General features: G+C 48.5%; 1 protein-coding gene and 1 long non-coding RNA gene across 24 annotated transcripts in view; one reads left to right on the top strand and one right to left on the bottom strand.

Moving 5' to 3' along the window:
- The window catches only part of LOC146806014 (uncharacterized), a 664,408-nt gene that overhangs the window by 21,170 nt on the left and 622,992 nt on the right, over window positions 1–20,246 (bottom strand). The gene's annotated exons all lie outside the window — the stretch shown is intronic.
- Window positions 1–20,246, top strand: part of LOC146806015 (uncharacterized) — a 141,052-nt gene that overhangs the window by 42,778 nt on the left and 78,028 nt on the right. For all 19 annotated transcript variants that reach the window (XR_014967968.1, XR_014967967.1, XR_014967958.1 and 16 more), the window contains one exon: window positions 4,895–4,938. Coding sequence is in view for 4 of the 19 variants with exons in the window: in XM_085623347.1 (XP_085479473.1) it covers window positions 4,895–4,938 (44 nt within the window). In the remaining 15 variants the exon portion in view is untranslated. The remainder of the gene's footprint in view (window positions 1–4,894; window positions 4,939–20,246) is intronic.

The following is a 20,246-nucleotide window of genomic DNA, read 5'->3' as shown; positions in this document are numbered from 1 at the left end:
GAGGAAGTAGAAGGAGGAAACCTCCCGTGATTCCTGACAGTACCCCCTCCCAACGGGGTTTCCTCCAATCTGGGTTTGGTAGGGAAATTGGCATGGAAAGCTTTAATTAATCGAGGGGCATGGACATCAGTACTTTTTTCCCAGGAACGTTCATCAGGTCCATAACCCTTCCAATCAATGAGGTAAAAGAGGTCATTACGGATGAGTCTTGAATCTAAAATCCATTTAACTTCATACTCAGCCTCCCTATGCAAGATTAAAGGATCAGGAGGGTAAGACCTACGCAACCCAGGGTGAATTGGTTTCAGGAGAGAAACATGAAAGGCCGGATGAATTTTGGTGGAACCAGGGAGAGATTATCGATAAGTAACTGGATTAATGACCTTCTCAATTGGATAAGGACACATAAAAAGAGGCTGGAATTTACGGGGACCCTTGAGTCTAAGATTTTTTGTACACAACCAGACTAAATCACCTACATGAAGTTCAGGTGCCTTTTTACGATTTCGATCTGCGAAATGTTTGTAACGAGCCTTTGCTGTTGACAAATTCTGGGTTACTGAGTGATGGATCCTAGTTAACTGGTGAGCAATATCTTGAACAGCAGGAATATTAGCAGTGTCAAAATTAGCATGGGAATTAGGATGTCTGCCTGAGTTTATGAAGAAAGGTGAGCAACCTGTGGAGACATTAAGGGCGTTATTATAGGAATACTAAGCAGTCAATAAGTGGTCAGGCCAGTCACCCTCCTCATCTAACAAATATAGTCTAAGGTGTTGTTCTAGATCTTGATTAATGTGTTCGGTCTGACCATCAGTTTCAGGGTGAAAGCTAGTAGAATAACGATGGTCAATGTTAAGGCCTTTGATGAAAGCCTTCCAAAATCGTGATAGGAACTGGGAGCCCCTGTCTGAAATGAGTACCTTAGGTATCCCATGAAGGCGAATTATGTGTTGATTGAAAAGTTGTGCTAGTTGTTTGGAAGTGGGTGCACCCTTGAAGGGTACAAAGTGAGCCATTTTACTAAAGGTGTCAACAACGACAAGGATAGTGTCATAACCATGGGAAGAAGGTAGATCAACAATCAAGTCTAGAGAGACCGTGTGCCAAGGTATGGGGGGTGGGCATGGGTTGTAAGAGGCCCTTTGGGGCCTGCCTATCCGATTTCCCCCGTGCACATAATTCACAACTCAAAACATATTGACGAACATTACAACACATATATGGCCACCAAAAGTTTCATCTAAGTAAATCTTCGGTTTTCAGGATGCCCTTATGACCCGCCAGTGGATTGTCATGACTTTCCTGCATTGCTTGTAACTGGAGTTCCTTGGTGGGTAGATACAGAGCAGAATCATGATAGGGAAGGCCGTTGTGAATGGAACGTAGCGGGTCTTCAGTGGCCCATGTCTGCATATCTAGATCCGACATCAAATTGCGGACATGATGTTCAAAGGGTTGCAAGGAAATTACTCCAATAAATTTATCATCAGGTATGATTGGTTGATTTACAATTACTGGAGTTTGATTTTCTGTATCTAATCTTGAAAGGACATCAGCCTTTCCGTTCTTAGATCCGGGATGGAAGGTGATAACAAAATCAAAGTCCGCGAAGTACAGAGACCACCGCAATTGACGTGGTGTGAGTGTACGAGCAGAGCGCAAAAATTTTAGGTTACGGTGGTCTGTAAACACCGTTACAGTGTGTTTAGCCCCCATTAAGTAATGCCTCCAGTCCTTGAAGGCATCCTTAATGGCCAGAAGTTCTTTTTCTGTGATAGTATAATTACATTCCGCAGGGTTGAGTTTGCGTGAACGTTACGCTACCGGATGCAGCTGCCCGGTGTCCTTGTGTCTCTGAGAAAGACTTCCTCCGATGGCTAGGTCTGAAGCATCCCTCTCTAGATAGAAGGGTTCAGAGGGATCTGTATGAATGCATGAAGTAGAACTGATGCTGTAGTGAAGCTGGTTTTCATCAATCGGAAGGCCTCTTCAGCTTCATCAGACCAGTGGAACGAGACGCCTTTCTTCAGAAGACGAGTCAAAGCGAGTATCTTAGAAGAGAATCCATGAATGAATCGTCTGTAAAAATTGGAGAATCCAATAAAGCTTTGAAGTTCTTTGATACTAGTAGGAGATTTCCAGTCCGTTATTACTTTCACCTTCTGTTCATCCATTTGAACTCCATTAGGCGACAGTACAAAGCCTAGGAACTCCACTGTGTCGGTGTTGAAGAGGCATTTCTCCAACTTTACATATAGAGAGTTTTCCCGTAGGCATTGTAGAACCGCTCTAACCTGGTCATAATGTTCTTCAGTCGTGTTTGAATAAATCAGGATGCCATTGATGTAAACTATAACGCATCGATCAATGAAATCACTTAAAACATCATTGATAAAGTATTGGAAGGCCGCAGGCGCGTTACACAGACCAAACTGCATTACTTGGTACTCATAGAGCCCGAATTTGGTTCGAAACACGGTCTTCCATTCGTCGCCTTCTCGGAGTCTGATTAGATGATATGCTCCTCGTAAATCTAAGCGAGTGTAAATCCTTGTTTCCTTCACCTGATCAATCAATACTGAGATGAGGGGTAACGTGTATCGGTTCTTGATAGTGATTCTATTGATTGCCCTAAAGTCTATGCAAGTCCTGAGATCCCCTCCCTTCTTCGGCACAAAAAAAAGGGGGAAGAGACAGGGGGCTGGAACGGTCAAATAAAACCATTTGCCAAGTTCTTGGTTAAATATTCTTTCAAGTGGAGATTTTCCTTTTCCGTTAGGGCATAAAATCTACTGCAAGGTAGGTTGGCTCCAGGTTCCAGGTCGATCTTGCAGTCATAAGACCTGAGTGGAGGTAATGTTTCGGCTTTGATTTCATCAAAGACATCTGAAAATTCCTGGTAAGGTCCTGGTATTTCAGGTGTTTGAATGACACATATTGAACCTCCATTTGTGCATAACTGAGTGACCGCACTGGTTACGGTAGGATTAGTCAACCTTTCAAAACAATGTCTTGTACAATATTCCGAATTTAATTGAATAGTCCGGGCTCCCCAATCTATCAATGGATTGTGTTCAGTCAGCCATGGTAGACCTAGGATTAATTGAAATTGGGGGGCGTCAATTAAATTAAACTGTAAGGTCTCTTGGTGTCCCTCGATGGTGATCATGTGTACCAATTCCGTGTGACTGGTTATTGGTCCTGAAGTTAATTCTGTACCATCCGCTGCTCGGACATACTCGCTTTTCTCCTTTTTAATAGCTTGTAATCCAATCTGAGCAGCAAATTTATGGTCGCAAAAATTACCCGTTGCTCCAGAATCAACCATGACAATGACTCCGGTCAAATTTGTACCTCTAAATCTTAATGTTACTGTCATTTCCAAATGGGGTGAAGAGACTTGTAGTGTGTTCGCTACTTGATGACCTATTGGAGTTGTTGCTCCTTTTGCAACCACGGGTCCAACTCCGCTCAACCGTGGTGCCTCTAGTTTTACTTCTCCTTTGCTGGTAATTTTGGTCTTTTTAAACAATTCTTGACGAAATGTCCACTTCCTCCACAATACAAACACAACTTGTTTAATCTTCGTTTTTCTTTTTCCTCCTTAGAGAGCGGACCTCTGATCACTCCAATTTGCATGGGTTCTGCTCCTGTCGAACTTTCCACCGTTCGTGTTGGCTCTGTTTTAACTCGGTCAAAACGTGGAACACTAGGTCGAAACTCCCGTCTACGTTCTCCTCTTCGCTCATTTTGTCGATAATCAATCTCTAGAGTTAAATCCACTAGGGCAGAGATGTCAGTAGGTCAATTCGGAATTTGGGAAAGGGCATCTTTCAATTCTTCATGCAATCCCCTGTAAAATACTGCCGCTCTTTTATTCTCAGGCCAATTGGTCTCTACTATTAATTTATTAAATTGGGCTAGGTAGGTCACGAGTTCTCGGTTACCCTGTTTCAATTCTAACAGTTCATTGTCAGAAGCCTGTGCTGCTGTTCTGCGATCAAAAATGCGGAGGAATTCTTTCTTGAAATCTTCTAGACTGTATAAAATTGGGTCATCTTTGGACACTAGTGGCATGGACCAAGAAGCGGCATCCCCACTAAGGTAGGACAGGATGAACGCCACACGGGATTGGGCATCAGGGAAAATTGTTGGACGGCACATAAAGTGCAATGAACACTGGGTCAAAAAAAATTGTGCCTTTTGCGGATCTCCATTGAACCTCTCTGGTGGAGCAAGAGAAATTACTGGGGATAATGAGTGGATGACTTGAGTGGGGGCAAAAGATGGAGTGCTAGTGTTTGGGTTCTGTGTTGTAAAAGATGTGAAGGTTTGACTGGCACCCTGAACTGGTGTTCCCGTTTTAAAGGTTCTAATCTCTTGTCTTAATATCTTATTTTCCTCCCTCACTGCCTCTAAGTCCCTTTGTATATTACTTAAAATCTCGTCTACATTTTTTAAATCCAGAGCTTACGTCATTCTGCTCAGGTGCTTGTACCAACGTGGGCACTTCACTCTGTCAGGGTCGTGCTAGAACTAGTTTAATCACACAGGAGCAGAATGATGCTAAATCCCAATGCCCTTCTCAGAACCCGCCCTGCTAGGTTTGTATTAATCCATCGCAGGTAAGTACTGAGGGTTGGGACAGAGAAGAGACAGCTCCAAAACTCAGCTGGTCCTGCTTGGTCTTCTTCTTCTGGTTGTTCAAGCTAAAAACATTACATAGTCAGATATAATTGATTTACCTTAAACGGACTGCTTTCCTTTATATAAAATAACTGATCTCACCAGTGGGTAGTTTTGGGCTTGCCGCTCTTCTTACTTCTCTCGAGTGTAGTGTGCGTTTACCCAGAGAAGCCTTCACTCTAATCACTTGCTCTTTTCTTCACAGGTCGTTCTACTCTAAGCTGCTCTGTCTTAAAAGAAGAAAACCAGGTAAGTAAATATTCTTTTCTGTATGTGCTTAATGTTTATTCTCTCTTTTTTCCCAACTGAATACTCACTGGCAAGTGATAGATATGTTTTATAAATGGTGTCTGAAGTTGTTTAACTGCATCTAAAATTGCGACGTCTATTGCTTGCATGCACCAGCCTTGTAATAGCTAATCATCTTTGTGGAAAAGATGATTAGCTATGTATGTATCCCAGCCAATTGAAGAAGGTGCTTCAGAATAGTTTTTGCCTCTGACTAGATACTGCTAGAATTTTTAAGGCTGCTAACCAGAGACGTATGCAATTAATTTATTTACTCTTCCAGTATAATGTTATGCGAGACGAACAGTAATGATCTCGTGTTCGCACTCGCCCGGTTTTAGAACTAACGCGACTCAATGAAAGAGTGGCGTTAGAATATTGCCGGTAAGTCTTTTCTGCTCTCAAGACTATCGCGCGCACAAAGAGAAACGTGCGCGCAAATTTCTTTCTTTCAATCTTTCAGGACTACGCGGCACTGGAAAAACGGTGCCCGCGTTGTCCTTTAAATCGAAATGCGTGATATCTCCTTCAGGAATGCAGCACGGAAGGACAGTGCTCGCGTTTATCCTTTCAATGAAAATTGAGATAATCACCTTCAAAGAAACATTTCCCAAGACTCTGCGAGTTGGGAGGACTCGCCAGCGTTCACCTCACACAGTCTTCCTCACAGAAATAAAAGGTTAAGAGTTACTCTTGAAATTATGTTTATCTTGATCTTCCTCACCAATTATACTGCTATTGCTAGCTTGAGCATAACCTAAGCCTGATTTATTTTTATGTATTTTCAAACAGATTTTTACCCTAGGCTCTAGGTGAAAACAGAAGTAATTTCTTAGATTTTGCCACTAACATTAGTCCTTGATATTAGTAGTAACCGACGAAGCTAAACCCGCTTATTCCGCTACTACCCTGACTATCTTTCACGACGCAAGAGAAACAGGTGCTGCTCCAGAAGAATCTTCAGTGAAGTGCACAGTAGAATGTTGGAGCACACCTCACCAACTGTCATTCACTGAAAGACTAGACTGCTAAACAGCGATATGCTGTTGCAATGTCAGGATGTTGGCGGCCATGTTGGAGTTTCTACGGTGCCAACTAGCACTCCAACTAAAGGGATTAGCTACTCTTTGAGTTTGTAATGAGAGAATAGTAGCAACGGAGGAAGTAGAAGGAGGAAACCTCCTGTGATTCCTGACACACACGCGGCGTGTTTTCACTTATTTTTTGGAAAGGCAGCATTCTAAAATAGCTTCGCCGGCACAGTTCAATCTGCCATCATACCCATACGTGTTTCGGGCGTCCTCTCGCCCTTGATCTCAGGAAATGGCTCACGAGGAGTTGCAGCAGCCATAGGTAATCACAGCTTTATGTTCTTTTTAATCCTGCCTAATGGGCATGGCTTTCCAGTGCATTATGGTTGTTCGAGTCTTTCATAAATTTATAAATTCTCTAGTGGGTGCCGTTGCTTAATCTCCTTCTAATAAATCAAATGTCAACATTGGGTTAATGCATTACTGGCAAGGTTAATTGTCCTGCTGTATTTTTACCTTGCCAATATACACGCCGTTGCTTGTGCTCCATACTAGTGATAGCACCCGACCCGCTATTCCGCAAGGGGGCATCTTCGGGACCAAGGAGGGCCGCTACTCATTCCAATCGTAAAGCTCCTAAATATTGAAGATGCCACACGCTGCATGTTTTCACTTATTTATTGTCAAGGCAGTATTCCAAAATAGCTTCGCCGGCACAGTTCAATCTGTCATCATATCCATAAGCGTTTTGGGTGTCCTCTCTCCCTTGATCTCAGGAAATGGCTCATGAGGAGTTGCAGCTGCCAAAGGTAATCACAGCTTCATGTTCTTTTTAATCCCACCTAATGGGCGTGGCTTTCCAGTGCATTATGGTTGTTCGAGTCTTTCATAAATTTATAAATCCTCTAGTGGATGCCGTTGCTTATTTTGGAGTGCTGCCTTGTCAATAAATAAGTGAAAACACGCCACGTGCGGCATCTTCACTATTTGGGAGCATTACAGTTGGAATATATATAAGTGTGTGTGTGTGTATATATATATTCACAGAAAAAACATAGGTTTCAGGGGTGTTATAGTTAGCTGGCCATTTCACTCGAACAAAACCATAGAAATTCCTCCGTTATAGTTAGTTCTGATAATTATAACTCGCGCGCCCACAATGCACTGCTGATGATGTCACATATTGCATCATTCATGACATGGTCAGTGACATCACTGATGACATCTCAAAAGACATCACTGATGACATCGCTGATGACATCATCCATTGAAGGTAGTTTAGTTTGAAATGTAAATATATATTATCTACTGGCAGTCGCCAGTAGATAGTTATAGTTAGGACCTATTTTCCATAGGAAATCCGCAACATTCTATTGGGAATATCTTTGGCGCCGGTTAATGAATCGAAATTTTCCAAACTTTTGGCCAGCTTCGCTCCGCTCCTACACTGAAAGTTTCGTGGTGATTCGTCAAGCGGGGGCTGAGAAAAAAGGGGGGTCCTAAAACACGTTTTCCCCATGCAGTTTCCCATAGGATCTGTTGTCGCAGCTACAGCCCGAACCGCTGAACGGAATGACACCAAATTTGGCAAAGAGGTAGTCCTCAGTTTGGACTCGTGCCTTTTGCATATATGGTGTGAATCTGTTCAGTAGTTTCTGAGAAAATTAGGGTAAAAAAGTTAGTGATATCTATGGCCGGGGAGGATTTGCGGACCCTACCCGCACCGTAAGCGCACCCTCCTCGAAACGAGCGCGCACCCATCCCGATCACGCGCTGAATGCTAAATGGCTGTCGAGCGTCTCTGTACATTCAAAACCAAGAACTGTTGGCGGCCATTTTCTGCCTCGGTAGAAGCGAGGCTGAAGAAGCAAGGGGAATAAGTGTGTAAAACATATAAAGGGGGCAGAGTGGAAATACTCTGACCCTCTAGAGGTGCTTAGGGGGGTCCCAGAAGGACCCCCTGGGGCCCCCGTTTTTTTTTTTAAAACGCGGCGAAATGGGCGCACGGTGTGCGCATCCTAACGCGTTGGATGCACGGATTCTCTCGCGGTGGGTTCGCGGATCCATGGAAATTTTTGGGGGAGAAACGACAAGAAATCATTGGTTGTATGACTACTTTCTACACTGAAAGCTAGGGTGTATATTTCTGTTTTTTAAAGGTATGATTCTTATTGGTTGACAAAAACAGATTGTAAGGAACATTATATATGAAAAGCACACTTCCTGTCTTGTTTAGCAACATTGTGTGCTGAACTTCGGACCTGGGTGCTCAGTGCAGTGTTCCATGACCTGTTTCTATGGTAATAGGCAGAAGGCAGATTGGGGGAAGGGTTGAAATGTATTTTAGTTAGAAAGGGTTGAAATGTTTAACCAATAGAAATGTGTGTTTGCTTTTATGTGTGAAGGATTGTGATATTTACATGTATATGGGTGGAAAATGAAAGGGAGACTTTTCCATTCTTTGTTTTTGCTGAGAGGTGCACAGTGCAGAGATTCTGTAAAAGAAAATATGGTGAGTGACTGATATACTTCTTAATCTACAAAATAACTTGAAAGATGAGTTATTTAATTGTGAGGAGATGTATGTAGACTATTTTGATTTTAATCAGAGTAATGTATTTCTCCTGCTAAAGTGTAGGGAGTACTTTTTTTCTCTACAATCTCATTGACAGTGTGTGTGCATGTAGAAACCATTCTGTGATAAGCATTTGTGTTCATGTGTTTGCAGACAGATAACTGTGCTGATTTTATATTTTGGTAGAATTAGAAACCAGTCATTGTTTATGAATTTGTGAAATGAGTTATGTTTCTGCACTAAAATGTAGTACTCCATGTAGATGAAGAAATGTGTTTTGGTATAGTGCAAGGGATAGTGTTGTTTGTCTGGAATCACACAGTGAGTCTGTTTGCATTTGGGAACCACTGTGAGAGAAGCGTTTGGTAACATCGTGCATTTGCTGAGAGAAAACTGTTTTAAAACCTGTCATGTTGTCAAGTTTTAGTAGCATTAGAAGCCAGTCTTTGCTTATGTGTTGATTAAATGAGTCAGGCATTGACACTAAAGTGGAGTCGTGAAATATGTAGATTGTGTGCAGTTCCCTTATCTCTTCCACTGTAGTGAATGAGTTTTGGTAAACTCCTAGGGATACTGGTGCTTGTCTAGAATCACACTGTGAGTCTGTGTACATTTGGGAACCACTGTGAGAGAAGCGTTTGGTAACATCGTGCATTTGCTGACAGATAACTGTTTTAAAACATGTCATGCTGTGAAGTTTTAGTAGCATTGGAAGACAGTTATGGCTTATGCTTTCATTAAATGAGTTAAGTATTGACAGTAAAGTGTAGTCGTGAAATATGTATCACTTCCAGTGTAGTGAATGAGTTTTGGTAAAATCCAAGGGATAGTGGTGCTTGTCTAGAATCACACTGTGAGTCTGTGTGCATTTGGGAACCACTGTGAGAGAAGCGTTTGGTAACATTGTGTATTTTTTAGCAGATAACTCTTTTAAAACCTGTCATGTTGTCAAGTTTTATTAACATTAGAAGCTAGTCTTTGCTTATGCATTGATAAAATGAGTCAGGGTTTGACACTAAGGTGTAGTACCATGTACTATTCTGTTCACTGTTGCAGAACTGAAAATGTAAAAGTTTTACCTAAGCACTGTCCTAGAAGTAGTCTGATTCTTTAGTTAGTTTTTAAGTACCAAATAGATTGCTTCAAATGTCTATGCAGTATGCATGTAGCGTTCTAACATACTATACAGTAGTCTTTTACACCTTCAATTCCCTAGTCAGTATCCATACACTTCCAGGAAACACACTGTCACTTCCTTTGCAGTCCTCTAGAGACCCATTCAACAGCATGTACTAATCCATTCACTGTGCCAAAACCCAAACACTTATAAATTCACCAAGACACTCTCTTTCCAGTACTCTAATGATTCAGTCACTGCCTAAGTATTCATGCACTGAGGCAGGTCTTAGCACATGGACTTCTTCAAACCCCTATCCACTATGCATGCAGTCCTCTAACCACCTACACATTTGTCTTTCACACCTTCAATTCCCCAGTCAGTATCCATTCACTTCCAGCAAACACCGTGTCACTCCTGTTGCACTCTTCTAGTGATCCATTCAGCATCATGTACTAATCCATTCACTGCGCCAAACCCTAATAAATTCACCTAGGCACTCTCCTTGCAGTAGTCTAATCATTCAGTCAGTACCCAAGTACTCATCGAGTGACCCAGGCCTTATTATATAGACTGCTTCAAACCCCTATCCACTATGCATGCAGTCCTCTAACCACCTACACAATTGTCTTTCACACCTTCAATTCCTTAGTCAGTATCCATACACTTCCAGGAAACACCCTGTCAATCCCTTTGCAGTCTTCTAGTGACCTATTCAGCATCATGTACTAATCCATTCACTGTGCCAAAACCCAAACACTCATAAATTCACCAAGACACTCTATTTGCAGTACTCTAATCATTCAGTCAGTGCTTAAGTATTCATGCACTGAGCTAGGCCTTAGCACATGGACTGCTTCAAACCCCTATCCACTATGCATGCAGTCTTCTAACCACCTAGACACTTGTCTTTCACACTTTCAATTTCCTAGTCAGTATCCATACAGTCCTGCAAGAATCTTGTCACTGCCTTTGCACTCCTCTAGTGACCCATTTAGTACCAAGTAGTAATCCATTCCCTGTGCGAAAAGCCTAGCACTTATAAATTCACCTAGGCACTCTCTTTGCAGTACTCTAATCATTCAGTCAGTGCCTAAGTAGTCATGCAGTGAGCCAGGTCTTAGCACATGGACTGCTTTAAATGCCTATGCAGTATGAAGGCAGCCCTCTAATCACCTACACAGTTGTGTTTCACACCTTCAATTTCCTAGTTAGTATTCATACTCTTCTAGCAAACACCCTGCCACTCACCCAGTGTGTCTCCTTATAGTACTGTAATCATCCAGTCAGTTAGCATGTAGTGTTTTAGTGAGGTAGGCTTTAGGGCATAAACTGCTTCAAAGTAGCATGCACTATGCATGTAGTGTTTTAAACATTGTCACACTTGTGGTTCAGATACATAGTTTCTTAGTCAGTATTTATATAAAATGTGTTTGTACAGTAATGGAATAGTATAATTTTAAAAGTTATTAATATACATTTATTTGTGATTCTTTTTTATAGATACAGAATAAGAGTGTTTCTCATTTACATATACATTCATCTAAACTTTCACACAGTAACAAAGAAATGTAGCTCTTTTTTTAAACCAGGAAAGTTAGTTCTTACAAGAACTTTTTTTTTCTTCTTTGTTCTTTCAAATTTTTTTGTGATTTTCTGAACAATTTTCTGATTTTTTTTGGTTTTTCTGAAAAAAAAAATCAAAAAAAAAAAAAAAACAGGAGAAACCAAACAATGAACTTCAGGGAACAGTAAAAAAAAACCAAAAAAAAATAACTAGCAAATATGGCTTTCTTGCCGGCAGCAGATCAGATCGATTGACTGCTCACCATAGCACAAAGTCTTATTGAAGTTAGTGCAGAGCACTTTTAAAAATTTAAATTGAGGACGGATGTCCAAGGTTTGGTCTGATGGATGCACTCTTGACGTGCTCGGCTGCGATGAGGTGGATGACGCAGGAGCAGGAGTGTCTTTCATCCGTCGGCACTTTTCTTTTGCAAGATTGTTTGGATGAAGGGTCTTCATGTGCTTCATCATACTTGCCGTGCCGCAAGAGTATTTCTTGTTAGGATCCCCTCTCTATAAGACTCTTTTGCAAATCTTACATGTGACCAAGGTGGCATTGGTCTTATTCTGTCCTTCAGGAAAAGTAAAAAATGTCCACACCACTGAAGATAAACGTTTTTTGTGTGGTTCCTCCGGCAAAAATTCATCCTCAGAGGTTTGAGGTGATGCAGGTGATGCTAAGTGTATACTTAGTCTTAAAATATCTTCTTCTCTCCAAAGAGATGGTTCTCCAAAGAAGCTCAAAGAAGAATGATTGAAATGGGTGGGGTCTTTCAGTAGTTAGAACAGGAAGTGTAATGAACCAATCAAATCTCTTTTTTTGCAGGTCACATGGGATCCGCGCACCGTGCGCATACGCATCACGCACCCAGCGCGCATCCGCGAAATTTAATTTAAAAAAATATAGCATTAGATGTAAAAATGTATTAGTTTTAAGACTAGTTTACAGTTTGTCTTGAATTAATATGCACATGAAATACATATATATATGTATTTTTAAATGTTAAATATTTCACGGGATTCGCGCACCTACCGCGTCATGGACGCATATGACGCATCGTGGAAGCGCGTAAACATCGCGTTACGTACATCGAACATATCGCGTATAAGCTGGGAGTCGCGTACCAGTCGCATAGCGATCGCGCACTGAACACGTACCCAACGCATACCATGCGTGGATGCTATCGCGTACAGATCGGGAACGGTGCGCAGATCCAAAAAACATTGAAAAAAAATATATCTCAAATAAAGTTTTGCACATATAGTTCAAAAAATATTTTGAAAAATATAAAAAAATATGTTTGAAACAATGGTGATAAAAAATATTTAAAAAAAACATAATTAATGAAATTGACACAATGAATTTGAAAAATATAGAAATCCAATCAAAATCATTAAACATGATATCTTTAGAGATAAGTTATAGATAGGAATTAGCATTTAAAAAAAACCTTTGAAATTCACTGAAAAAACCATAGGTTTCATGCACGTTATAGTTAGGAATTGGCATTTAAAAAACCTTTGAAATTCACAGAAAAAAACAAAGTTTTCAGGGGCGTTATAGTTAGGAATTGGCATTTAGAAAACCTTAGAAATTCACTGAAAAAACCATAGGTTTCATGCATGTTATAGTTAGGAATTGGCATTTAAAAAACCTTAGAAATTCACTGAAAAAAACATAGGTTTCAGGGGCGTTATAGTTAGCTGGACATTTCCCTCGTACAATACCCTAGAAATTCCGCTGTTATAGTTAGTTCAGCTAACTATAACTCGCGCCCCTGCAATGCACTGCTGATGACGTCACATATTACATCACTCATGACATGGTCAGTGACATCACTGATGACATCACTGATGACATCTCAAATGAGTCAATGAGTGGGTATTTAGTTATTGGTATTGGAGTATCTATGTGTTGGACAGGCCTCACAGACGGCTCGCGCCCTCCCCGCTCGACAAGGCCAGGACTCCGGGCCACCTGGCATAACCCCGCGACCAGCACCTGTACCCTGTCCCCCGACGGACCCTCTGCCCTCGGACCCCTACTCATCACGGGGTCCAGCCCCACCAGCTTTCCCGGCCGGGTCAAGCCGCCATCTTGGACCCTGTACCACGCGGCCGCCTGGCCTCCCCTCGACCCTAACCCCGGGCCTGGCCGGCCCCGACATCCCGGCACCACTATCCACCCAGGAGGTGAGCGGACCACTTGGCAGGTCAATGGGAGACCGAAGCGTCAAGGGCTCTCCCCCGCCAGGTGCCGATCGCTCCCAGCTCCCCCGGGCGCTGGCTCCACCCCCTGCTGGGTGTCTGGACACCTTCATCCCGGACCCTCCGACCTCCAAGTGCGAGGGTCCGGACATCAAAGGGCACCAGCCCTATAACTGAGGCAGCTCCGGAGCAGGAAGGCAGTTGTATCCTGGAGTCGAGAGACACCGAGTGAACTCAACCCTGACGGTCTACTGGCGCTGCCGTAGCCCGCTCTTGTGAACCATCGTCCTGCCTGCTGGCGCTGCCGCGGCCTTCTGCAACCTTCATCTTCCTGGGACCTGCTGGCGCTGCCGCGGCCCGTTGTACCGACCATCCTCACCGGGACCTGCTGGCGCTGCCGCGGCCCTCTGCAACCTTCATCTTCCTGGGACCTGCTGGCGCTGCCGCGGCCCGTTGTAACGACCATCCTCACCGGGACCTGCTGGCGCTGCCGCGGACCGTTCATCTTCCAGGGACCTGCTGGCGCTGCCGCGGCCCGTTGTATCGACCATCCACACCGGGACCTGCTGGCGCTGCCGCGGCCCATACCACTTAACCACCAAGCTCGAGGATTGTGAGCTCATCACCATCCCATCCGAATTACCTGATTGGTAAATAGACTGTCCCGCTACCCCCTTCCCTACCTTACGAGACTCTAATCGAGGGGACCCCTGAGTCCAGACCTCCTTGTACCATTTTACCGTACCTTAAATAAGTGCCTATAAAGATCACTGAACCTTATCCGTGTGTGATATCTGTCTGTGGGGGGGAAGTTACTTGTCTGTACGATCGCTGGAGACGGCTCTCCCCGGAGACCTCTCCTCCTGACCCCGGCCGACCCTCCCGGTCCATCTACCTTTTCTAACATTGGTGGCCAGCGGCGCGATCCGAATCAACGCGTAATCGTACAGAGAGTAGCTCACCCCACGACAAAGCACGATGTCGACCAAAGATAGCAGCTCCACCGAGAAGTTCCAAATGGAGAAACTAGAGGAGTACAACCACCGCGAACTGAGACAATTTTGCATAGAACTTGGCATTGCTACCACTGGCCTGAGTACCAAGGATGACCTAAAGCACGCCCTTGAGTCGTGGACAGAAACGGGGGTCGCAAGACCCTCAGACCAAAACAGCGTTACACCAGAGGGGAACGCCACGACTCCCGAGGAACGGGGAACGGGCCTCTCACCGGAGGAGATACGAGAAAGAGACAGAGTCAGACTGCACGAATTAGAGATGGCACGACTCAAGATGGATGGGGAGCTCAAGTTAGCTGAACAGAAACTCAACCTCGAGCAGATGCGGATTCGAGAGGAGCGAGAAGAAAAACAGAGACAGAGAGAGCTGGAAGAGAAAAAGATAACGCTCGAGCACGAGCGCCAATTGGCAGAGATAGAACTGCGCAAACAGCATAAGGACTTGGGGGTGCCTGAAAGACCACACACCCCGGGACCAACTGAGAAAAAAGTTCACATCCCCAAGGATGTGGTCCGCGAGTATGTCCGAGAAGACGACATACAACAATGGTTTAAGGCCTATGAGATCGCAATGACCTCCCACCGGATCGACCGGAGTGATTGGGGAGCCGGACTTTGGGGGAGATTTATCAACGAGGGTCGCGATGCCCTGCTGCAGCTCCCCGATCACCAAATGTCGTCCTACGACCACATGAAGGCTGCCCTCCTCACCCGCTACGGCCTCACGCCCGAGATGTACCGCCAGAGGTTCAGGGATTGCACCCGGATCCCAGGTACCACTTGGGTGGAATACGTGAACTATTTCAGCCGGGCCTTCGAGGGTTGGATCAAGGGAAGTCAGGTCACCACCTACGAACAGCTCTTCAACCTCATGGTATGGGAACACCTGTCAAACAACTGCTTCGTCGAGCTCCGGCAGCATCTACTCGACAGTAAGCTGACTGACCCCCGGCAGCTCGCCGCCGAAGCTGACCGGTGGGAGAGCACCCGAGTGGGCCGGAAAGGGCCACACGACCAGAACAGAAGCAACCAAGGCCAGCACCGTCCTCGGGGAGGAGGAGGAGGCCAGGGGCGGGGGAGAGACGCCTTGCCAGCAACAACCGTGGCCAGCACCCCGCCGCCGGCCGGCCGGGGCAACCCCCCGTTGCGGCCTGGGTACCGAGCCAACGTCACGTGCCACAGATGCCAGCGACTAGGCCACTACGCCAACGATCCGAACTGCCCGCTGAACCAAACGCCCAAACCCCGCCAGGTAGCTGCCGCTGCCCTGGGGGAGGAGCAGTCGTTGGAGGGTCCCGAGGAGTATGAGCCGGACCAGCAAGGGTGGGAACCGGCCGCCATGGTCCTGGCATGCTTAGGGGGAAGAGACATGGTTCCGCGGGCTCCCCTACCCGCCAACACCAGGAAATACGGTCAGTGGGTGACCATTAATGGACAGAGAGCTGAGGCCTTGCGCGACACCGGCGCCAGCGTGACGGCCGTCCGCTGTCACCTGGTGAAGCCCGAGCAGATCTTGCCGAACATTCTCTGCCCCGTCCGCTCGGCAGATAACTCTGAAAGCATGTGCAAGATGGCCTGCGTCCCGTTTGAATGGGGAGGGGTCTCCGGCCTACTGAAAGTGACGGTCCGGGACGATGCCCCCGTGGACTGCCTCCTGGGGAATGACCTCGAGAGTTCCCCGTGGGCCACCGTCGAGAGAAGAGAGCACTTGGGGATGCTGGGCCTCCCGGACTGGGCCTGCATAACCACCCGATCCATGGCCGGCCGGGCCGCCCCCCGAGCAGAAGAAACCGAATGGCCGGCACCTCCGCCCCCGGTTGCCCCCGTAGAGGACAACGGCGAGGCCGACCTCCCAGACCCGGCCCCCGAAGAAAACGCGCAACCCCAGGACCTTCCGGATCTGGCTCAGTGGCGGCAAGAAGGGGGGCCCACCCAAGAACAGTTCCGCCAGGAGCAAAAGACCTGTCCCTCCCTCGAGGGACTTCGCCAACAAGCCAGCACCCAAGCCGCCGGGGACACCACCGGAACCCACTGGGTCTACTGGGATAACGACCTGCTCTACAGCGAGCAAAGAATCGCCGAGCTGGGGGCCAGTCGAGTTCTGGTGGTACCGCTCCGCTTCCGAGACTTTCTACTCAACCTAGCCCACGATGTCCCCCTGGCTGGGCACCTGGGCCAAGATAAAACGTACAGTCGACTGGTGACCCACTTTTTCTGGCCAAAAATGAGGAATGACGTCCTGAACCACTGCCGATCGTGCCCCACATGCCAAGCAAGCGGGAAGAGTGGCCGGAAGCTTAAGGCTCCTCTACAACCCTTCCCGGTGGTCACCACCCCGTTCGAGAGGGTGGGGATAGACATTGTGGGGCCGCTGGACCCTCGCACGGCACAAGGACACAGGTTCATCTTGGTACTAGTGGACCATGCCACCCGCTATCCCGAGGCGGTGCCCCTACGGACCGTGACCGCTCCAGTGGTTGGCCGGGCCCTGATGGGGATCTTCTCCCGGGTAGGCTTCCCCCGAGAAGTCGTCAGCGACCGAGGGACGAACTTCATATCGAAGTACATGAAGTCCCTCTGGCAACAATGCGGGGTCACTTACAGATTCACGACCCCCTATCACCCCCAAGGAAACGGACTAGTGGAGCGGTTCAACCGCACTCTCAAAGGGATGATTGGGGGATTGGAAGAGCCTCTCCGTCGCCAGTGGGATGTACTGCTCCCGTGCCTCCTCTTCGCCTACCGAGAAGTACCCCAGAAGTCCCTCGGCTTTAGCCCCTTTGAACTCCTATACGGACACCCTGTGCGAGGGCCCCTCAGCCTCGTGAAGGAGGGCTGGGAGTTGGCCCCCCTAACGACCCCTCCAGACGTCTTCAAATACCTCCTGGCCTTACGAAACCAGACCCGGCGCTTCAGGGAGATTGCCAAGGCGAACCTCGAGGCCAGCCAGGAAGACATGAAGAGGTGGTATGACCACAATGCCTCCTCCGTGGAATTCGAGCCGGGGCAGCAAGTATGGGTAATGTCCCCCACCGAACCGTGTGCCCTGCAAGATAAGTGGACGGGGCCCTTCAAAGTAGTCGAGCGCAAAAGCCCCGTCACTTATCTCATCGACCTGGGGACCTCCCGGAACCCCCTTCGGGTCCTCCACACCAACCGGCTCAAACCGCACTTTGTGCGCTCCGAACTAAGCCTCTTGATGGCTACGGACAGTGGCACCGAAGAAGACTCCGAGCCCCTCCCGGATCTCCTGAAGACTCAAGAGAAGGACGGGTCCGTGGATGGGGTCCGGCTCTCTGACGCCCTCACTACGGAGCAACGACAGGACTGCCGGGACCTCCTGCTGCAGTACGCTGCCCTGTTCTCCCTCACCCCCGGGGTCACCCCCTGGTGTTTGCACGACGTAGACACCGGGGACAGTCCCCCTGTCCGGCACCGGGCCTACCGCGTACCAGATCGGGTACGGGCCTGCATACAGGAGGAAGTGGCCAAGATGCTCACGATCGGGGTCATCGAGCCCTCGGACAGTCCCTGGGCCAGCCCGGTCGTACTAGTCCCCAAAGCCGCTGCCCCCGGCACCGCACCTGAACTGAGATTCTGCGTCGACTACCGGGGCTTGAACGCTGTCACCCGGACCGACGCCCATCCCATCCCCCGAGCCGACGAGCTGATCGACCGGCTGGGGGCCGCCCGCTACCTTAGTATCTTCGACCTAACGGCGGGCTACTGGCAAATCGGCCTCACACCCAGGGCTCAGGAACGGTCGGCCTTCTCCACCCCCGATGGCCACTATCAATTTAAGGTCATGCCCTTTGGCATGAAGAATGCCCCCGCCACGTTCCAACGCCTTGTGAACCAGGTCTTGGCGGGGCTTGAAGAATTCAGCGCTGCCTACCTGGACGATATCGCTGTGTACAGCCGCCACTGGTCCGACCACCTCCGTCACCTCCAAGAGGTCCTACAAGCCCTCCAGCGGGCCGGCCTCACCATTAAGGCCGGCAAGTGCCAGATTGGCCAAGGGTCTGTGACCTACCTTGGGCACCAAGTAGGGAGCGGGCTGGTGGCCCCCCTACAACTTAAGATTGCTGCCATCCAGTCCTGGCAGCCCCCCGTCACCCAGACCGAGGTCCGAGCCTTCTTGGGGCTCACCGGCTACTACCGGCGGTTCGTGAAGGAATACGGCAGCATCGTGGGGCCCCTCACGGGTCTCACATCCAAGAACCAGCCAAAGCGGGTCAATTGGACTCCTGACTGTCAAGCGGCCTTCGAGGAGCTGAAGGCCGCCCTGTGCACCGCCCCGGTACTCCAGGCCCCCGATTACAGTCGGGAGTTTGTGGTGCAGACCGACGCCTCCGACCACGGCATCGGAGCCGTCCTCTCTCAGTTGAACCTCGAAGGTCAGGACCAGCCGGTGGCCTTCATCAGTCGACGTCTCCTGGCCCGAGAACAGCGTTGGAGCACCATCGAGAGGGAAGCCTTCGCAGTGGTGTGGGCCCTCAAAAAGCTCCGGCCCTATCTCTTCGGTACCCACTTCCGGGTACAGACCGACCATCGACCCCTGCAATGGCTGATGCAGATGCGGGGGGAGAACCCAAAACTCTTGCGCTGGTCCATTTCCCTGCAGGGAATGGACTTCACTGTGGAGCACCGACCGGGCCGAGACCACGCCAACGCGGATGGCCTGTCCCGCTTTTTCCGCCTCGACGAAGAGAGTCCCCAAGGGGATGGGTGACTCTCCCCGCCTTCAGCTGGGGGGGACGCATGTTGGACAGGCCTCACAGACGGCTCGCGCCCTCCCCGCTCGACAAGGCCAGGACTCCGGGCCACCTGGCATAACCCCGCGACCAGCACCTGTACCCTGTCCCCCGACGGACCCTCTGCCCTCGGACCCCTACTCATCACGGGGTCCAGCCCCACCAGCTTTCCCGGCCGGGTCAAGCCGCCATCTTGGACCCTGTACCACGCGGCCGCCTGGCCTCCCCTCGACCCTAACCCCGGGCCTGGCCGGCCCCGACATCCCGGCACCACTATCCACCCAGGAGGTGAGCGGACCACTTGGCAGGTCAATGGGAGACCGAAGCGTCAAGGGCTCTCCCCCGCCAGGTGCCGATCGCTCCCAGCTCCCCCGGGCGCTGGCTCCACCCCCTGCTGGGTGTCTGGACACCTTCATCCCGGACCCTCCGACCTCCAAGTGCGAGGGTCCGGACATCAAAGGGCACCAGCCCTATAACTGAGGCAGCTCCGGAGCAGGAAGGCAGTTGTATCCTGGAGTCGAGAGACACCGAGTGAACTCAACCCTGACGGTCTACTGGCGCTGCCGTAGCCCGCTCTTGTGAACCATCGTCCTGCCTGCTGGCGCTGCCGCGGCCTTCTGCAACCTTCATCTTCCTGGGACCTGCTGGCGCTGCCGCGGCCCGTTGTACCGACCATCCTCACCGGGACCTGCTGGCGCTGCCGCGGCCCTCTGCAACCTTCATCTTCCTGGGACCTGCTGGCGCTGCCGCGGCCCGTTGTAACGACCATCCTCACCGGGACCTGCTGGCGCTGCCGCGGACCGTTCATCTTCCAGGGACCTGCTGGCGCTGCCGCGGCCCGTTGTATCGACCATCCACACCGGGACCTGCTGGCGCTGCCGCGGCCCATACCACTTAACCACCAAGCTCGAGGATTGTGAGCTCATCACCATCCCATCCGAATTACCTGATTGGTAAATAGACTGTCCCGCTACCCCCTTCCCTACCTTACGAGACTCTAAT

This window comes from Triturus cristatus, chromosome 8 (assembly GCF_964204655.1).
Source record: "Triturus cristatus chromosome 8, aTriCri1.1, whole genome shotgun sequence".
Taxonomy (NCBI): domain Eukaryota; kingdom Metazoa; phylum Chordata; class Amphibia; order Caudata; family Salamandridae; genus Triturus; species Triturus cristatus.
The sequence above is the reverse complement of the archived record's forward strand: the minus strand, read 5'-3'. Positions and strand labels throughout refer to the sequence as shown.